Source organism: Pinus tabuliformis, chromosome X, assembly GCF_031772625.1.
Source record: "Pinus tabuliformis cultivar Carrire ecotype Pingquan chromosome X, CPIR1, whole genome shotgun sequence".
NCBI classification, from domain to species: Eukaryota; Viridiplantae; Streptophyta; class Pinopsida; order Pinales; family Pinaceae; genus Pinus; species Pinus tabuliformis.
In genome coordinates this window covers 463,906,656-463,925,242 of record NC_142308.1, presented here as the reverse complement: position 1 = coordinate 463,925,242, position 18,587 = coordinate 463,906,656, and the positions used below count along the sequence as shown (strand labels likewise).

Genomic DNA, 18,587 nt, shown 5'->3' with positions numbered 1-18,587 from the left:
TTTTCACTAAGAATGGAATTCAAATGCAACGTACTGTTCGATATACTCCATAACAAAATGGTGTAGCTGAAAGGAAGAATCGCACCTTAAAGGAAATGGCTAATTGTATCCTTCAATCTAAAGGACTTATTCTTAATTTTTGGGCAGAATCAATTAACTGTGCAAATTAAATAATAAACCACACTCCTACTAAGGTTTTAAAGAATATCACTCCAGAAGAAGCATGGAGCTCAGTTAAACTAGATGTAAGTCACTTTTGTGTATATCGGTCTACGAGCCTAGTTCGATAGATGTGCCACCTCTTTCTATCCCTTCTACTTCTGAAAATATTTCTTCTTCAGATGATGACAGCCAGGATGACAATCCTCCCCCACCTTCTCAAGATCCTCCTTCAACTCCTTAGCTTCCAAAATGGGTCTGCGCTACTCGGGATGCAGCAGGTGCTCTTGCCGGTGATACTACAGATCAACGATGTACACGTTCTTAGTTCGATAAAACCTCTTCTTTACTGGCTCAAGCTTCAGCTAATTATGATCCTAACACCTTTGCATAATCTTCAGGCCATCCAAATTGGGATGCAGCAACGAATGAAGAATATCGTTCATTATTGGAAAATGATGCATGGGGTCTTGTTCCCCTTCCAAAGGGATGAAAACTTGTTAGATGCAAATGGTTTTACATAAACAAGTATGGACGAGATGGAAAAGTTGATAAACATAAAGCTTGTCTTGTTGCTAAGGGTTTTTCAAAAGTTGAAGGCATTGACTATACTCAAACCTTCTCCCCTGTTGCCAAAATGAACACTATCTGCCTTGTTCTTTCCCTTGCTGCCTCTTTCAAATGGGAAGTCCATCAGATGGATGTTAAATCTACCTTCTTGCATGGGGACTTGCATGAAGAAATCTATATGAAACAATCTACTGGCTTTATACGAACAGACTCCATCCTTGTATGTCGTCTTAAGAAATCCATTTATGGTCTCAAGCAAGCCCCTTGGGTTTGGTATGCCAAAATGGATAGCTTTCTTTTAGAAACTGGATTCTCTAGGTGTCATTCTGACAATACTGTCTACACCAAGAAAGTGGGCAAGTCTCTTATCATTCTTGTTCTTTATGTTGATGATCTTATCCTTACTGGTAGTGATCCCAACCTTATAAACCATGTGAAGTCCAGCATTAAAAAGAAGTTTGAAATGACAGACTTAGGACACTTGCATTATTTTCTTGGTCTTCAAGTCTTGCAATCCAAGGAAGGTATTTCCCTTTCCCAGTCCAAGTATGCATGTGATATTCTATGCCATTTTCACATGGAAGACTGTAAGCCAACCCCTTCTCCCTTTCAGTCTGGAGCCAAACTTTCAGTAACTTGTACTTCCCCTGAGGTTGATGCTATCTTATACTGTCAACTTGTAGGAAAACTTTTGTATCTAACCCATACTTGTCCTGACCTTTCTTTTGTTCTTGGCCTTATTTCTTGGTTTATGCAAAACCCACATGAAAGTCATTGGAAAGCAGCTAAAAGAATACTTCGTTATGTTCGAGGTATAGTTCAATTTTGGATTCATTACAGTGCAAAAGCATCTCCTCTATTGGTTGGTTTCACTGATTCTGATTGGGCTGGTGACCCTGATGATCGGAAGTCTACTATAGGTTATGTGTTCACTTTTGGTTCAAGACTTATTACATGGGCTTGCAAGAAACAAAGTGCCATTTGTCTTTCTTCAACAGAAGCAAAGTATCTTGGTGTCGTAGAAGCTAGTAAGGAAGCCTTGTGGCTTCGTCAGATCCTGTCAGAGTTTGGCATTCAGCAGCAGCATCCAACTACACTTTGGTGTGATAATCAAAGTGCCATTCAACTATGCAAAGATCCAATCCAACATCAGCGCAGCAAACACATTTAACTGCACATGCACTTCATCAGAAAGCTCATTCATGGCCATGTTCTTGAAGTGCAATATTTTTCGACAAATGATCACGTTACAAACATCTTTACAAAGGCTCTCACAAAGGTGAAGTTTACTAAACTTCAATTTATGGTTGGAGTTCAGGAAGTTGTCAATAAGGGGGGATAGGCTCTAATGCCTCCTTCCTTCTCCTATTGTGTCATATTTGTACATCCTTCAATCCTATCCCAAGTTGTTCTTAAGGGGGGATGTTAGGATATTCTGACACATAGGAAATAGTTAAGTATAACTTGGTCTAGTGTAGAGTTAGGTAAAGTGTGTTTATTTACTATGTACTTTTGTAACTTACAATCCGATGGTCACGATATGTAGTGATCTGAAGGTTCATTCTCTCCTCGGTATTACCGACACTTTATTTGTGGCTTAACACCCGATTGGTCCATGATCTCTATTTAAAGAGCATGGAGGGTCATTTGTAGGGTAACCGTTCATGAGAGAATATTATGTAAATTTTCATTTTTTTATTAATAAATTTCCTGAAGTGGATGCGTTGGGTTAGGCTGTGGACTGTTTCCCTCTTTGAGGGTTTTAACCATGTCAAGAATACTGGTGTATTGATCTATGATCTGTTTGTGAGCGGTGTCCTTTGGTGTTCTATCTGAGGAACGTACCCTATAAATTCCTACACATTTAGATGCCTCGTGTGAATCGAGTGCATGCCTTCCTGTGCATTTACAACAGTGTCATGGATAAGCCTACCAAGGAGAAATCCATGCTGTTCAGGAGTGATATAGTGAGAAAGAGTATTGTGCATGTAGCTGACAATGGTCTTAGATATAACTTTGTATATGACGTTGCAGAGACAAATAGGCTTGTAGTCAGAGAAGCCCTTTGTAGAGTTGCTTTTAGGAATGACGACGATATATGTAGAGGTGATATGGTGATCTATAAAGCTCGAGGTCCTTGATTCCTCTACTATGCCCAAAAGATCTCCTTTGAAGAGTCCAAAAAAGTGGGTGAAAAGTTTGATCGTCCATCCATCAGGACCAGGGCTTTTGTCACCCTTAAATGATTTGAAAACGTTTAATAATTCATCTTCAGTGACTTCCTTAAAGAAATCATCATTTTTCTATATATCATACATAATCAGATAAGGATCAATTCCCCAAACGAGGTCCTCAATAGTGATATTTTCATTATTTTCATATGCCTTTTGAAAATATTGTACAGCAACATTACTGATCCCTTCTTGTGACCAGTGAATATGACCATCAGCATCATTAATCTCTCAGATGGAGTTTATATTGCAACGATGATTTTCATAACGGTGGAAAAATCTGGTGTTGCAATCACCTTCTCTCATCCATATCTCCCTGCTCTTCAATCTCCATGAGGATTCCTCAATAGAAAGGAGATTCTTCTTCCTGAGTTCCAGGGAATGAATACAGGATTGAATATCAGTAGAAAGACTGTGGGTGGACATAAAGGGTAGAATGGAATCTAGTTCACACTGTATGTCAATGAGTTCCTTTCTATTTTCCCTAATCTTTTGTTTCTACGAGTGTTTGACATTCCGACGGAGGGAGTCAAGTTTATCAAGAATGTTAACCATGGGGGAAATGTCAGTTACACAAAGTTGACCCCAAGTTTCCATCACTAGTTTGTTAAAATTAGGATCCTCCAACACGGATCTATTGAATTTGAAAGGGATGCCCGTGTGAATATCCATTTTCCTCCATTGTAGAGTGATAGGTTCATGGATCAGAAAATGATCCAGTCTCTTAGCAACATATGCCGTGCCAGTACAACCATTGTCCCATTTGGGGTAAATTTTTGTAGGGAAAATATCCACAAAGTTATGAAAAAGAATAATATCTTATATCTTCCCATCTAGGGGGTCTATTTTACTGCAGCATCCCGAAAATTCATCCAAACTGATAGTACAATTTAGGTCCCCAGCGATAATGGGAGAATGCAGATCCATCATCGCAGAAAATAAAAAAATGATCCTAGAAGATGCATCTATCTCTGTATGGTGCATATATGTTGAGGATGTGTCACGGCCAGGAAGGCCGCAAATGCTACCTTCGAGCAATATACCCGCAAAACACTTATAGGCCTTTATATTTATCCAGCTAGGGTCCCATAAGGCCACCAATCCACCAGAGAGACCCATAGCAACAATAGCAGATATGTATCAATTCGGAAACATTTTCCGAAAAATATTGAACAATATGTGGAATATTATGCATGGTTTCTTGAATGAGAATGATGTAAGGATGTGGAGAGGATAAAATATGTTTGAGAGCCAATTATTTAGGGGCAAAAACTAGAACCCGAATATTAAGGGAGATAATGCACGTCATGGAAGGCCTTTTTAGGGAAACTGTGCTGTAAGGGCCCATGAGGGGGAGATGTCAGCGATAGGAACATCAACTAGAAAATAATCCATGGGGGAGGAAAATGGGTTTGTCTTGGGGTGTCCCCAAAAATGATGGCTACATCGGTTTTGTTTATGTTGGATAGTAATATAACCTGCCGAGGTAGGGCTGATGTGGGGAGAGGTAGAACCCCCAGGTTTATGGATAGTGAGAGTACGAATATCCAATGTCTTTCTTTGTAATAAGAAGTCCAAGTAACTCCCAAAAAAATTCGTAGGCATGGTAGTAGGCGAATTTGGGTGAGTAATGCTAAGACAAGGACCTTTGTCCTTGGACTGTCGATGGAGTAGTATCGGGGGGCTACATATGCGATATGTGAGGGGGATGGAATGTCATGATAGGGGTGTGGAGCCGAAAAAGGGGCAGGAATATCCTGATAGGGAGTCAATTCGGGTGGTGGTTGACATATGAAGGGGGGAGGACTGTCAGATAGTGGAAAATCTGATTTTGGAGAGGTACTCGGGAAAGACGGAATAGAGATAGGTGATGAAACAATAGAGCGAAATGCATGTGGATGATTAGTGTTTTTGTCTTGTGGCATACCTGGATACTGCGAATATTTCTTTTGTGGCATAGCCCAATGACCATTATGGATCGGTCAATCCATGTCAGAACAGGACACCGTGGCACCATTGTAACATCTCCTACCATGAAGGTGACCCCCCGATCGAAGAGGACACTAAACCCACAGATGACCCATCCTATGATAGATCGGAAGGGAACCCCCCAATATTCCATCCTTCATTGAAGATAGGTGTCACCCCAGTGAAGTTCAATGTGGTCAGGAAACCCTCCATGAAATTTTTTTCGATGAGAAATCCAGACGACTCCCTTATCCTATGCCCCTAGACAACGTTGGTCAACATATTTAAATTTTCCATGCAGTGGTTGATCACCAAGAAGCTAAAGATGTGACCATCCTTGTGGGATGAAGGTAACCGTACTGACCAATCATAGGAAATGGATTGGTTGTGGGCAACAGTTAGTTCTCTACCCCACCTTTCTCTAGATAACTCTTCTTGTTGGGACCAAGTTCCGTCAACTATGAAGTCTTTTGGAAGGTCATATGAAACAATAGATTTAGAACTTGGTTGAGGATTTAGATCACCTATAGGCTAGAGGTTATTTTTCTTTGATAGGATCCATTTTCTTGAATTAGAGTAACATATTAATATAGTTAGTTTACACTTGGCCCATTGCACTAGGTGTTTGGTTGTTGTTTGTTGATATTCTTCTCCTATCATCAATTTTTAGTCTATTAAGTTATCTTTGTCTTGACATCATTGATCCCCTTATGAATTTTTCATGGAGACTCCATGGCGTTTGCCCCCAGTTTCCTTTACGACATCTTACTCCTCCTCGTCGAGTTAGAGTTCATTCTCCTAGTCCTCCATTGAGTCCTCATTCTGACACTAGTTCTTCCTATTCTTCGAGTTCTTCTGATTCTTCCAATGTGGGTGCGGAAAACCAAGGTGGTAACCAAGGTAACCCCAGAAGCAGAACCTCTACCTGTATGGTTTTTAATCATCAATTTCTTCCCTTTATGGTTGGTTTGAGCCTCCTTGATTTTAGCCAGCTCAATAACGATCCTCTTCTCCATGACCCGAGTTGGCCTCCTATGTCTACCAAACTTCCTTCTAACATCCCCAATTTCGAAGGAAATCTTGAAGAAGATCCCACAAATCATGTTCGATATTTTCATATGTGTTTTTCATCCAATTCCATCACTGAAGACGACATTCGTCTTCGTCTATTCCAATTCACCTTTACAAGAGATGCTCCAAAGTGGTATGTGGACCAACTGCATGCCACCCATTCCACCTTCGCAACTCTAGCCAAATAATTTTTGTCATACTTCTAGTTACCCCTATGATATCACATTGGCAATGAACTCATGACCTCTTTCCATCAATCTTCTGCCACACTCCTATCTAACCATGAATGGCGTAGAAGGAGGAGCATATGTAGGGCTCTTGAATTTGGAGATCATGTTTATATGGATTGGTTCCATAGATCACTTTTGGCCCACATAGGTAAAGATGTTGCCTCCCACTTCCCCGAGTTTGAGGAAGAAGTGCTCAAGTAGCTTTGAAATGTGATTTGATCTATGCACAATAATGATATGTTTATATTGTCCTTCCCAGTCTGCCTTGGCGTGGTGCTGCTAATGCATTGTGGGAATCCCATTCTTGGATCTATGTCACACCTTCAACCTCCACCATATCCTTAGCCTCATATGAGTGATAGTCAACCCAACAGGGACCAGTTCCAGTTACACCTATCCCCTTCCTACTCCTTCCCATGGAAACCCTTACCAAGGTTCAAGCATGCCATATGCATATCCCCATCCACATGAGTCGATGCCAGGCCCTTTGTAGCTTCACCTAGTTATCCCGGTTATCCCAATGTTGTCACCAATTCCTTCTATCCTTATGCACTTCCTAGAACTCCAGCCTCTCAGAACCAGTGCCCCAACCTCCCATGCCACAAAAACGACCACCTCTTCAAGGTCAATTGTATGCTAAGCCCAATGAAACACATCCCCCAACCCGAAGCAAAAGAATAAGGGGAAGGGCAGTTAACATTGCAAGAAGTTGAAATAACATTCGAGGAAGTTCAAGTTAATTTTATCAAATTTTCACTCTATTATATCCAATGGCTTTGTGGTTATTGTAATGGCAGTGATGATCCTTCATATGAAGGCAATTTTTTTTTTATCTAAATGATGATGTATGTATATTTAGAAACGTATGTATATTTAGAAACCCTTTATAAATTCGAAGTTGCTGTAATTATTTGAGTCCTGTTTTGAAATGTACATAGCAAAGGAATTGAAAGAAATACTGAAATCTCCACCATGTGGATATAATTAAACGTAAGTTCATAGAAACTTTGCAAATATGACACCAAATATAAGTGTGAGATGGAATTGAAAGAAATACTGAAATCTCCACCATGTGTATATAATTAAACGTAAGTTCATAGAAACTTTGCAAATATGACTGCAAATATAAGTGTGAGATTACATGAAACTGACGGACTGTAAATTGGATCCACCGACTTGTAGGTCAAACCATTTTTTACTACAACTAATAGGTGAAGGTAAAGATGGAGATCACCTTCATCCTGCCAGAAGAAAGCAAAGAAAAAACAGGTGCAAGAAGCGCAAAATTTTATATTTGCAGAAGCACATAGAGAAATTACGACCTTATAGGAGGATATTGTTACTGAGCAGTGGAATCTTGAAGGTGTTCAAGAAGCTGAAGGGAGAAGGTTGTTGCTGCAGCAAAACTTCTCAGGCAGACAGAAGACTCAGACATCAAAGGATTCAGGTATTTCAAAAGTTTTTTTTGTGTTGCTGTATCAACAGTCATTTTTTTAAATACACAGTCAAGGAATGGCCAGCACAAGCACTGGTATGGGTTTGTTTAACACCCAGCTCCCACAGTTTAATGGGAAGAACTATGATTATTGGTCAATAACTATGACAGCCCTACTTGCCTCTCAAGATTTATGGGAAATAGTTGAAGATGGCTTTGAAGAACCAGCAGATGAAACTGAGTTCAATGCATTAACTCAGGGAGAGAAGGATCTGCTGAAGAACAATAGGAAGAAGGACTCAAAAGCCCGTGTGTCGTTGTATCTAGCAGTAGACCAGAGTATGTTTCCAAGGTTAGCAGCAGCTAAGACAGCCAATGAGGCATGGCAAACCCTTAAGACAGCCTATCAAGGCATGGAGAGAGTGAAGACAACAAAACTACAATTGCTGAGAAAGGATTTTGAGAACTTGAACATGAAAGAGTCAGATAATATTGACTCATTCTTCACTCATGTGATTGGTGTAATCACACAAATGAGAACTCATGGAGAAACCATTGAAGACAGAAGAATTGTGGAGAAAATATTGAGGGTCTTACCCTCAAGGTTTGATGCCATAGTCACCACCATTGAAGAGACAAAGGATCTCTCAAGCTATTCAGTTGATGAGCTACATGCATCACTGATAACACATGAGCAGAGGTTGAGTAGGAATGAAAACTCATCTCTTGAGCAAGCCTTCAAGACCCAGATGTCCTTTGGAAGAGGCAGAGGTCAAGGCAGAGGAAACAAAAGAGGAAGAGGCAGAAGCCAGAACAGAGGTGGAAGGAACAACCCATCAAATGCACAAGGAAGAGGCAGCAATCCAAATCAGAACCAAGGCCAAGGCAACAGCCAACAAGGAGGACAATATCATGCTCAAGGACAAAGGTATGATAAATCTAATGTTCAATGCTATTATTGCAAAAAGTATGGACATTATGCTAGTGATTGAAGAATGAAACAACATGATATGAACAGCAGACAAAATGCAAATGTTACAAGAGAAAACAACAGTCAAGACAATGTTCTGTTAGCTTGTAACATGGCTGAAACACATAGTGAAGACATATGGTTTTTAGACTCAGGTTGCAGCAACCATATGACCGGAAATATAGCCTTCTTTTCTGCTCTAGATAAAAATGTGAAATCAGAAGTCACACTAGGAACTGATAGTAAAGTGTCTGTTATGGGAAAAGGAGAAATAAAAATATTTTCAAAACAAGGAGAAAGGAAAACCATAGCAGATGTATACTATGTCCCCGGAATGAGATGTAATCTCTTGAGTATTGGACAGCTTGTCCATAAGGGGTACAATGTTTTCTTTAAAAATGATGTGTGCACCATCATGGATATACCACCCAGCAAAAGATGCATTGCTGAAGTGAAGATGACAAGGAACAGGATGTTCCCTCTCCGGATCAGGACTGACATGAAGAACAAAAGGGAAATGGCAGCAGTCACCCAAGAGGCCTTCCAGAGCGTGCCAAAGGATGAGAATTGGTTATGGCACTTGAGATTTGGGCATCTCAATTTTGGAGGTCTAAACTTATTGAGCAGAAAAGGAATGGTAAAGGGATTACCATTGATAGAGAAACCGGACAGCCTATGTGAAGGCTGCATCTTGGGAAAACAACACAGAGAAAGTTTTCCATCAGGTAAGAGCATAAGGGCAAAGACACCCTTAGAGATTATCCACTCAGATTTATGTGGACCAATGCAAGCTCCATCATTAGCTGGCAGCCAATATTTCTTGACATTCATTGATGATTGTACAAGAAAAACTTGGATATACTTCCTTAAAAACAAAAGTGAAGTGTTTGAGAAATTTCAAAACTTCAAAGCACTTGTGGAGAACCAAAGCGGGCTGCACATAAAAGTATTGAGAACTGATAGAGGAGGTGAGTATATCTCCAAGGAATTCCTAAGATTCTGTAGAGAAAATGGAATTCATAAACAGTTTACAACTCGGTACACCCCACAGCAAAATGGAGTTGCTGAAAGGAAGAACAGGACCATCATGGATATGGCAAGGAGCATGTTGAAGGCAAAGCATTTGCCAAATGAGTATTGGGCTGAAGCTGTACATTGTGCAGTTTATATATTGAACAGGTGTCCTACAAAAGCAGTCATGAACAAGGTGCCAGAAGAGGCATGGAGTGGGAGAAAGCAAGGAGTCACCCACATGAGAGTTTTTGGGTGTGTGGCCTATGCACACATACCAGATCAGCTAAGGAGGAAGTTGGACAGCAAAGGGGAGAAATGCATCTTCATTGGATACAGTGATGAATCCAAAGCCTACAGGCTGTACATTCCATCTACCAAGAAGTTCTTTGTAAGCAGGGATGTTCAATTCATTGAGGAAGAAGCTTGGGATGGAAGCATAGAGAAAACAGTGAATGTCAAGAGCTGTTTGTCTCATGATGAAGATGAAGAGGAAGTGGCTGAAGTACATCCCCAAACAGCAGCGCCAACACAAGGACAGCAAGGTACACCATTGAGGATCAATGAAAGTGCTTCTCCAAGCACACCACAAGGAGGAAATTCAAGTGCATCTTCAAGCACTTGCACACCAAGTGAACGAGGTAAGAAGTTTAGAAATCTAAGTGAAATTTATGAAGAAGGAATGAATTCCTTATTTGCCTTGTATTGTCATGTTGATGATCCTATTCATTTTGAAGAAGCTATTAAAGATAGGAAATGGATAGAAGCTATGGATGAGGAGATGAATGACATAGAGAGAAACAAAACATGGGATTTGGTTGAGTTACCAAAAGGCAAAGAAGTCATTGGTGTGAAATGGGTTTATAAGACCAAGAGCAATGCTGAAGGCAAGATAGAAAGGCACAAGGCAAGGCTGGTTGTTAAAGGCTACAAGCAGCAGTATGGAAGAGATTATGAGGAGACTTTTGCACCGGTTGCAAGAATGGAAACCGTGAGAGCAGTGCTGTCCATAGCAGCACAAAACAAATGGAAAGTCTACCAAATGGATGTGAAATCAGCATTCCTAAATGGAGTGTTAAAAGAAGAGGTCTATGTGGAACAGCCTCTCGGATATGAGAAGAAAGGTGAAGAGCACAAAGTGTGCAAATTGAAGAAAGCTCTTTATGGGCTGAAGCAAGCGCCAAGAGCATGGTACAGCAGGATAGACTCATATCTATTAGATAATGAATTTGACAAATGTGAAGGAGAACCCACAGTCTACATCAAGGAAAAGGATGGTAAAATTTTAATTGTTGTCTTGTATGTAGATGATGTTATTTTCACTGGAAATGATATTTATCTTATTGAGAATTTTAAATCAGTCATGAAGGATGAATTTGAAATGACTGACATGGGTTTGTTGAGATACTTCTTAGGCATAGAAGTAGATCAAACTGAAAAAGGAATTTTTATATCTCAAGCAAGATATGTAAATCAAGTTTTGGGCAGATTTAAGATGGAAGAATGCAAGGCAGCAATCACTCCCACAGTGATGGGATTAAAGCTCAGCAGAGAGGACAGCAGCAAGGAGTTTGATCCTAGCTTGTATAAAAGTATTGTTGGCAGCCTTATGTATTTAACAGCAACTAGGCCTGATTTAATGTATGCTGTTAGTTTAATTTCCAGGTTCATGGAGAGGCCAAAGGAGGCACATTGGCAGGCAGCAAAGAGAATTTTGAGGTATGTCAAGGGTACCAAAATGTTTGGCATATTATATAGCATCTCAGAAAGTTCAGATTTAATTGGTTACACTGATAGCGATTGGGCTGGAAGTGTAGATGATCGGAAGAGCACTTCCGGTTATGTTTTTCATATGGGTTCAGGAGCCATTTCATGGGCTTCTAAGAAGCAGTCCATTGTAGCATTGTCTACAGCAGAGGCTGAATATGTGGCAGCTACAGCAGCAGCATGTCAAGCAGTGTGGATGAGAAGAATGTTGAGAAGCTTAGGCCAAGAGCAGGCAAAAGCGACAGTCATCTTTTGTGACAATAGCTCAGCTATTGCATTGTCAAAGAATTCAGTGTTTCACAAGAGAACGAAGCACATTGATACAAGGTTTCACTACATCAGAGAATTGGTGAACAATGGAGAAATTGTCTTGGAACATTGCAGGACTCAAGAACAGGTTGCGGACATCCTGACAAAGCCATTGGATCAGAAGAGCTTTGAATTTTTGAGGAAGTGTTTGGGTATGATTGAATGCCCGACAGTTGAAATTAAAGGGGAGTGTTGAAAATATAATTTCAACAGCGATCGCCGATATCGCATATCGGCAAGTCGGCATATCGGCAGGTTGAAGCATAGGAGGCAGGTAGTGGCAGCGATATAAAATGTTGCCGACGAGCGATCGCCGATATCGCATCGGCAAAGTCAAAGTGAAGGGCCGATATCGCATCGGCAAAGTTGAAGTGAAGGAGTCATAAGGAAGCTCTTGTGTTTGCGATGAGCGATCGCCGATATCGCATCGGCACTTCGCTATCGGCAATATCATAGGGTCGGGGTCTTTGACATGAGTAAAGTTGCGATGCGATGGAGTGGACCCGATGGCTTCCCAAAACCAAATTGCATAATGTTTGAAATTCACCCGACGGCAAATATTAAATGTTGCGTGGAGTAAAGCTAAGTTTTGGTTGACCATACGTCTTAATGAAATGTCATAGTGGTAGGTAGAATATTAAAGTTTTACATAGAGTTCGTAAGTTTTTTTTTATGAGAAGGTATGGGCGTATGTACTTATCACATAAATTCTGTATGGGATAGGTGTATGTAATTTATTACTGTGTTGACTTGTGTTTTCATGTATGGCACACGGGAAGTTTAAGTGTGTGAGTTCACAGTAGAGTAAAAATTAGAGTGGTGAAGCGAAAACCATGTGTGGTATGTATTGAACACACAGCAGTGTGTAAAAAGATAGAACCAGGGTGATGTAATTTCAGGTGTGTGGAAAAACCATGTGTAGTTTTGCACAGCAGTGCATAAAGGAAATGGTGGAGCGAGTTTTTGTAACTCTGTAAGTTTTGTTTTTACAGCAGCATGTAAATGTGTTTTACACCAGTGAATGTAAATGTGTAAAAAGATAGAACCAGGGTGATGTAATTTCAGGTGTGTGGAAAAACCATGTGTAGTTTTGCATAGCAGTGCATAAAGGAAATGGTGGAGCGAGTTTTTGTAACTCTGTAAGTTTTGTTTTTACAGCAGCATGTAAATGTGTTTTACACCAGTGAATGTAAATTTTGTTTTACAGCAGTAAGCTCATGTAAACTTTTGTTACAGCAGTAAGTTGTTTTTCACAGCAGTGAATATGAAAATGGTTTTACAGTGGTAAATCCCTCTCAGTAAAAGAGGATGAAGTTTGTATCTTTTTTTTAATGAATAGAAATCTCTTATGGTGAAATACTCTAGTTCTCTGAGTGAAATTTCTTTTAAGTCTTCTATGCACAAAAGATCCTGGAGCAAAGTAAAAACAGAGCATTGCCTCAGTGTGTTTAAAATATTGGTTTTTGGTATTTTCCCATTTGAAGAAAAATACCCAACATGAAACAATATGGCAATATGGCGGGAGTATAAAATTCTGTAGCTACTAAAACGAAGATCCGAACTGTGCCAAATAGGCGAGGCAACCGACGAATGGAGCATTGATATAAGTGGTGGGTTCAGAGTCCGCATAGTCGTTGCGCTCGTCGGAAAAGCGGTCATTGTTGTCGGGTCCTCCAACTACAGCACCAACAAGAATGTTTGGGTTGGGACCGTTGCTATACAACGACTGGAAGCCATCGTTGCAGGAAATCGTTTGGGGATGGTTGTATATGGAAGGCAACGACGAACCCCTGTGATGTATACGTTCTGGAAACTTGGCACCGTAGCCCACCATGTATGACATTCCCAGAGGGTTGTCTCCCAGTATATAGTCCACCTGTAAAGAAATATAATTTAGAAGATAACGATCACGAGTACGCCTAAAAGCACCGTCTGCGCCCCAAAGGCATAAAAAAGCCGTAGTCAGTTTTTGTACCTGTCTTTTCGCAAGAGTACGTATCCGGGTTGGAGTAGCTATGATGTTCCCGCATCTCACCACTTGGTTGGAAACGCTTAAGTATTTTGCATAAGTAAAAAGCAGGAAAGTTGTGGACGTCACATATTGCAAATTACTATCACTCATGTCGAAGAGCAGCCCCCCTGCAAAATCTCGAATCAAATAAGTTAGCCTAGACTTTAATCATCGGCCAAACAAAAGAAATATAGTACGCTCAGCCCCGGCTAGATAAAACTATAAAATTTATAAAGTCAGTATTGTGGATTCTCATGAAGATTAACCTGGTGTGTACTGCGCCTGAGAGGATGGTGTTCCGGGCAAGAGAGAGCAAATGAAGTTGTCAGCATGGCCCTTGTATTCCTCAAGAGACTTGGAATTTTCTGACAGAACTTCCTGCACACCGAAGGCAACATTTAAGGTGAACAACAAAATTGCTGAAACAGATATAATGATGCGTGCTTAATCCAATATAGTTAGGAGCATGACTGTAGTTTGAACTTTGGTGCATAATTTAACCTTAGCCAAAAGAACTCTGGTTCCTGCATGCTTTTCGTCCCAGCTCAATAAATTGACGTTGTCGTCCGCGCCAAAAGTCTGGCCATTTGATTGGATGTAGGTGAGATAGGATGCACTGCCTGACGCTTTTTGCAACCATGCTGCTCCCCACAGTAATTCGTCCTGCAAGCAAAAGATTACGATGTCGTGAGGATCATATTATTATTCTCTATTACTTCATATATATTGTCGATAGATAGATGGAGCACTCACATGATATCCCGAGTAAGAGCAATAGAATGGGCACACTTCGGACTGGAGGGAGTCACTGTAAGCGCCTCTGTGTTTATCCGCGAAATCAAATACCTTGTCTCAACAAACAACAAAGACGGTGAGGTGAATGAAAAGATGAGAATTTGAGCTCTTTCAATCGTTGTTATTATACCTGCGTTGCAGTTTGAAGGAGAAGCTGAGAATAAGTACGGTCCGTTGTGCTGAATACCAATGACGCAGCTGCAAGAGCTGCAGCCGTTTCTGCGGCAACGTCAGAGCCTGGATGTTCAGCATCTATTTTATAGACATTGCGGGGTGTGTCCATGTCTTCGGGCCTCTCCCAGCACTTGTGATCGATATTCGGATCAGCTACCTGTACTTGCACCATTCATCATGTATCAATATGTGTATATCCATTATTCCATATTACGTTCTGCAGTGTCAGTCAATATCTACCTGATTCCATAGTACCTGCTTCAGTGTCTGTCAATATATTCCATAGTACATGCTACATGACTCCTCTCTTCGTACCGTAAAAAGAATATATGCATTACCTGCACGTAAAGAACACCGGGATGTGCAGCGGCTTTAAGTAGGTAATCTGTGGCCCAACGGATGGCAGTTTTTGCATGGTCGAGGTCATCTCCCATGTACTCTCCGAATTCCAAAACGCTCCATGACAGCATGGTAGTCGTGAAAGCCATTGGCAAACCGAACTTCACATTGTCTCCTGCGTCGTAATATCCTCCCGTCAAATCCACCTGCAATGCAATTTAATATGAAATCAATTGTTAAACGAGGAAACCATCAATACAGCTCATCCAGATGCCAATATTGAATCCAGATTAGAAAACTGTTTAATGCGTGCAGGTGAAGGGATGACTGAATATACGTTTACTGCAGATCCATCCGAACGGGCGGAATCTCCTCGCCATCTCATCCGCTGGTTGGGAGGAAGCTTGCCAGATCTCTGACCTTCGAAGAAAAGAATGGATTTGGTGAGAGCATCTTTATAGTTCTGAGACATAGAGGATGCACGTCCCCCATAATATGTATAATGTACGGCGGCTTCTACTGGTGTCGCCATTGCCATCCATAGTAAACCTAAAATGAATGCTAGCAAAGAAGATGCACAAGCTTCACTCCCTAGCTCCATTTCTCAAGTAACTACAACAGCCACAATGTCAAATGGGTTGCTCCTTTGGTACACATGGGCAGTTATGCAGCGGGAAGGAGGAGAAAGGTGAATTTATAGAAATTTGAATCAATAAAGTTCAAGGATTGACGATAAAGTCACTCCGCATATCAAGGAGCAGCTGGAATGTAAATAGGGCCACTGGCCACCCATTGACAAACAATTCCACCGTACGGTCTTTTTCTTTAGAAACGGCGGCGCGGGAACGTGAAAACAAAGAGTGCACGGTAAACCACACTCCAGGAAATTCAGAAAATGTGGCGCTCATCTTGGAAATCCTGTGAAAAAGCCGTAGCTGAGTAAATATAACCGTTTGGGACAATTGCACTAAGGTGAAGAACGTAGATTGTTCTTTGTTCTTTGGGAGCGGTCAAAGGAATTGAAGGTCAGATGATAAGCAGTAATTACGAAATTATGGCGTGAAAGTGGGAGACACTAATGACGTTTGTATCGCCCGTGCACATGGCTATATTGTTTCTTTGTCAAGCTCATGTTGTGATTTCTATACACAGCTAAATATCAGCTATATGCGGAGTAGGACGGCGCCATGCTTGTCTGGCGCACACATGAAAGATGATGGATGCGGTGACGCACAAAGGATGAAAAATGAATTGAAGGCCAGATGATAAGCACGGGTTTAAAGGACACTTAAGCAGTAATTTAGGAAATTATAGCGTGAAAGTGGGAGACAGTAATGGAGATAATCAGAGAATTTTAGGGCAAAAGAAAGGATGGAGACATAAAAAAAAACTGAGACGTTCGTAGTTTGTATCGCCCATGCACATGGCTATCAACTATATGCGAAGTAGGACTGCACCATGCTTGTCTTGTCTTTAGAGCAGGAATGGCGCACACAGATTTCCATACATGACAGGATCGTGATAGGTTCAAAGCATTTTCGCAAATCCAAAAGCAAAGATTTAATCAAACTTAATGAGAGGATATTGTAAAAACTTCGCAATAGATAGATTGTAAAAATTAATGCAAAAATAGTTGGTTCATTATTTGATATTATTGTTGAAATAGCATTATAGATGTATCTGTAACTTTTTAAAGATCAACTGATCCGTTAAAGAGCATTTTGAATAACGCAATATTTATTTAATTAATAATGCTAATTTGAACCAAATAGATTAGTGGTTAGATATTATTTTTCGCAATATTTATTTAATTAATAATGCTAATTTGAACCAAATAGATTAGTGGTTAGATATTATTTTTTTTGGGATTCAACTGCGTTAAGTAAGTCATCCATCTATGACCATTTCCATGAGATATAGTCGTAAGTGACTAATTTTTCATGATTTTTGAATAAGGGTGAAGAAGTGGGATTGAAACTAGTGAAATAAATCACATAGCGTGAATCATCACTTCTGGGGCTTGCACGCAATAACCAGGTCACCCATCCCAGATCCCCTATGGCTCAAGCGCATTTAACTGTGGAGTTTTTGCCACAATCAAGCCCACTTAGCTTGCTACCCCATTTGCAAAACCTTAGCAAGTATTGTGCCTCATAGACCATTCAAGTAGAGTTCCCTTCACTCTTTTTGAATTAAAACACTTATATGGTCAACATTTAAAAGAAAACAATCTAAAATATAATTAAATTATGATTTATTTTAAACTATAATAATTAATATATATGTATGTATATTTTAAGATTTTTAACCATAAAGATTTTCCTCCATTTTATTATAGAATTTTTAAATTTTTAAATAGACTTTGTTATAATACTATGGATAGATATTACTATAGATCAATATTATGGTTTACTAATATCATATATCCAAAAAATCATAACCCATATTTATATGATGTTTTTTTTAATTAATTTATTTAACTAAAGGAGAAGACATAACACAAATAATTTTAAAATATCTCAAATTTTTATTTATGACTACTACTAAGAATGTTTTAAAATACATTTTGAAGATTAAATCTCTACCATCCACCTAATAATTATTGATAATTAAACTAAAATTCTAAAATCCATATTTCAAAATATAAACACCTATCCACTTAATTATTACACCAAGCTCTATTCTTATTATATAAAAATTATTTATTTGTCAACCCCAATACAACAATTAAAAATATTTATCTATTTTTAATCCCCTTGTAATCAATAAATGATTTTTCTATTAGACTTGTATATATATATATATATATATATATATAATCATGGACATTCACCCCCACTTTCTCATGTACATTGTTAACTTATAAATATGCTATGCTACAATACTATGCGTCAAATTGATTGAGTTAGAATGGGTGGGTGTCTGAGGAGAAAAGAGGAGGAATGAGAAAGAGTGATTGAAAGTCAAAATGTCAGAGAGATTCAGAAGAGGGTTCAGAAGCGAGAGAGGGTAGAGATGGGGTTAGAGGTGGGTTAGAGAGAGAGAGAGAGGTGTGCGAGATATAAGGAGGAAGGTAGAGAAAGAGCTGGATGGGGGATATTGTGAAGGAGGTATTAAATGAGGGATGGAGGGAGGGATAGAGATAAAGGGAGTGGAGAGAGTGAGTGATTTAGTTGTTGTGGGGGTGGGAGAGAGAATGAGAGGGAGAGAGAGAGGAAGAGTGAGAGTTAAATAGGTGACAAGGTGGGATGCGAAAACAATGACAGAGGCATAGGGAGTGAGGGAGAGTAGAGAGTAGGATAGAGGGAGGGATATAGAGATACAATTAGAAGGAATAACGAATGGGTGAGGGAGACAGGGAGCAGGGGAGAAACAAAGGGATGAAAGGATAGATAGAGAAGGAAGATATATATATATATATATATATATATATATATATATATATATATATATATATATCCAGAGAGAGAGAGAAATGGAGAAGCGATAGAGAAAGAGAGGGATGGAGAGAGATAAGGGGGGAGAGAGAGACAAGGTTAAAAGAGGG

The 18,587-nt window shown here is 39.8% G+C and overlaps 1 protein-coding gene across 1 annotated transcript; it reads right to left on the bottom strand.

Moving 5' to 3' along the window:
- Positions 1–13,264: 13,264 nt before the first annotated feature.
- On the bottom strand, positions 13,265–15,641 carry LOC149140647 (endoglucanase 1-like). The gene is made up of 8 exons (XM_089451031.1): positions 15,378–15,641; positions 15,040–15,246; positions 14,658–14,858; positions 14,486–14,578; positions 14,234–14,395; positions 13,999–14,110; positions 13,697–13,860; positions 13,265–13,597 (listed from the first exon to the last, which is right to left on the bottom strand). The coding sequence occupies exons 1-8, from the start codon at positions 15,639–15,641 to the stop codon at positions 13,265–13,267; spliced, it is 1,536 nt and encodes a 511-aa protein (XP_089307157.1).
- Between the last annotated feature and the right edge of the window lie 2,946 nt (positions 15,642–18,587).

What these genes read in the sequence shown, in the direction of transcription:
- LOC149140647 (XM_089451031.1), bottom strand. Translation starts at nt 15,641, where the DNA reads ATGGAGCTAGGGAGTGAAGCTTGTGCATCTTCTTTGCTAGCATTCATT. An exon ending in CCGGTGTTCTTTACGTGCAG is followed by an intron (nt 14,859 to 15,039) that starts GTAATGCATATA and finishes GTGCAAGTACAG; the next exon opens with GTAGCTGATCCGAATATCGA. An exon ending in GTACTCTTGCGAAAAGACAG is followed by an intron (nt 13,598 to 13,696) that starts GTACAAAAACTG and finishes ATTTCTTTACAG; the next exon opens with GTGGACTATATACTGGGAGA.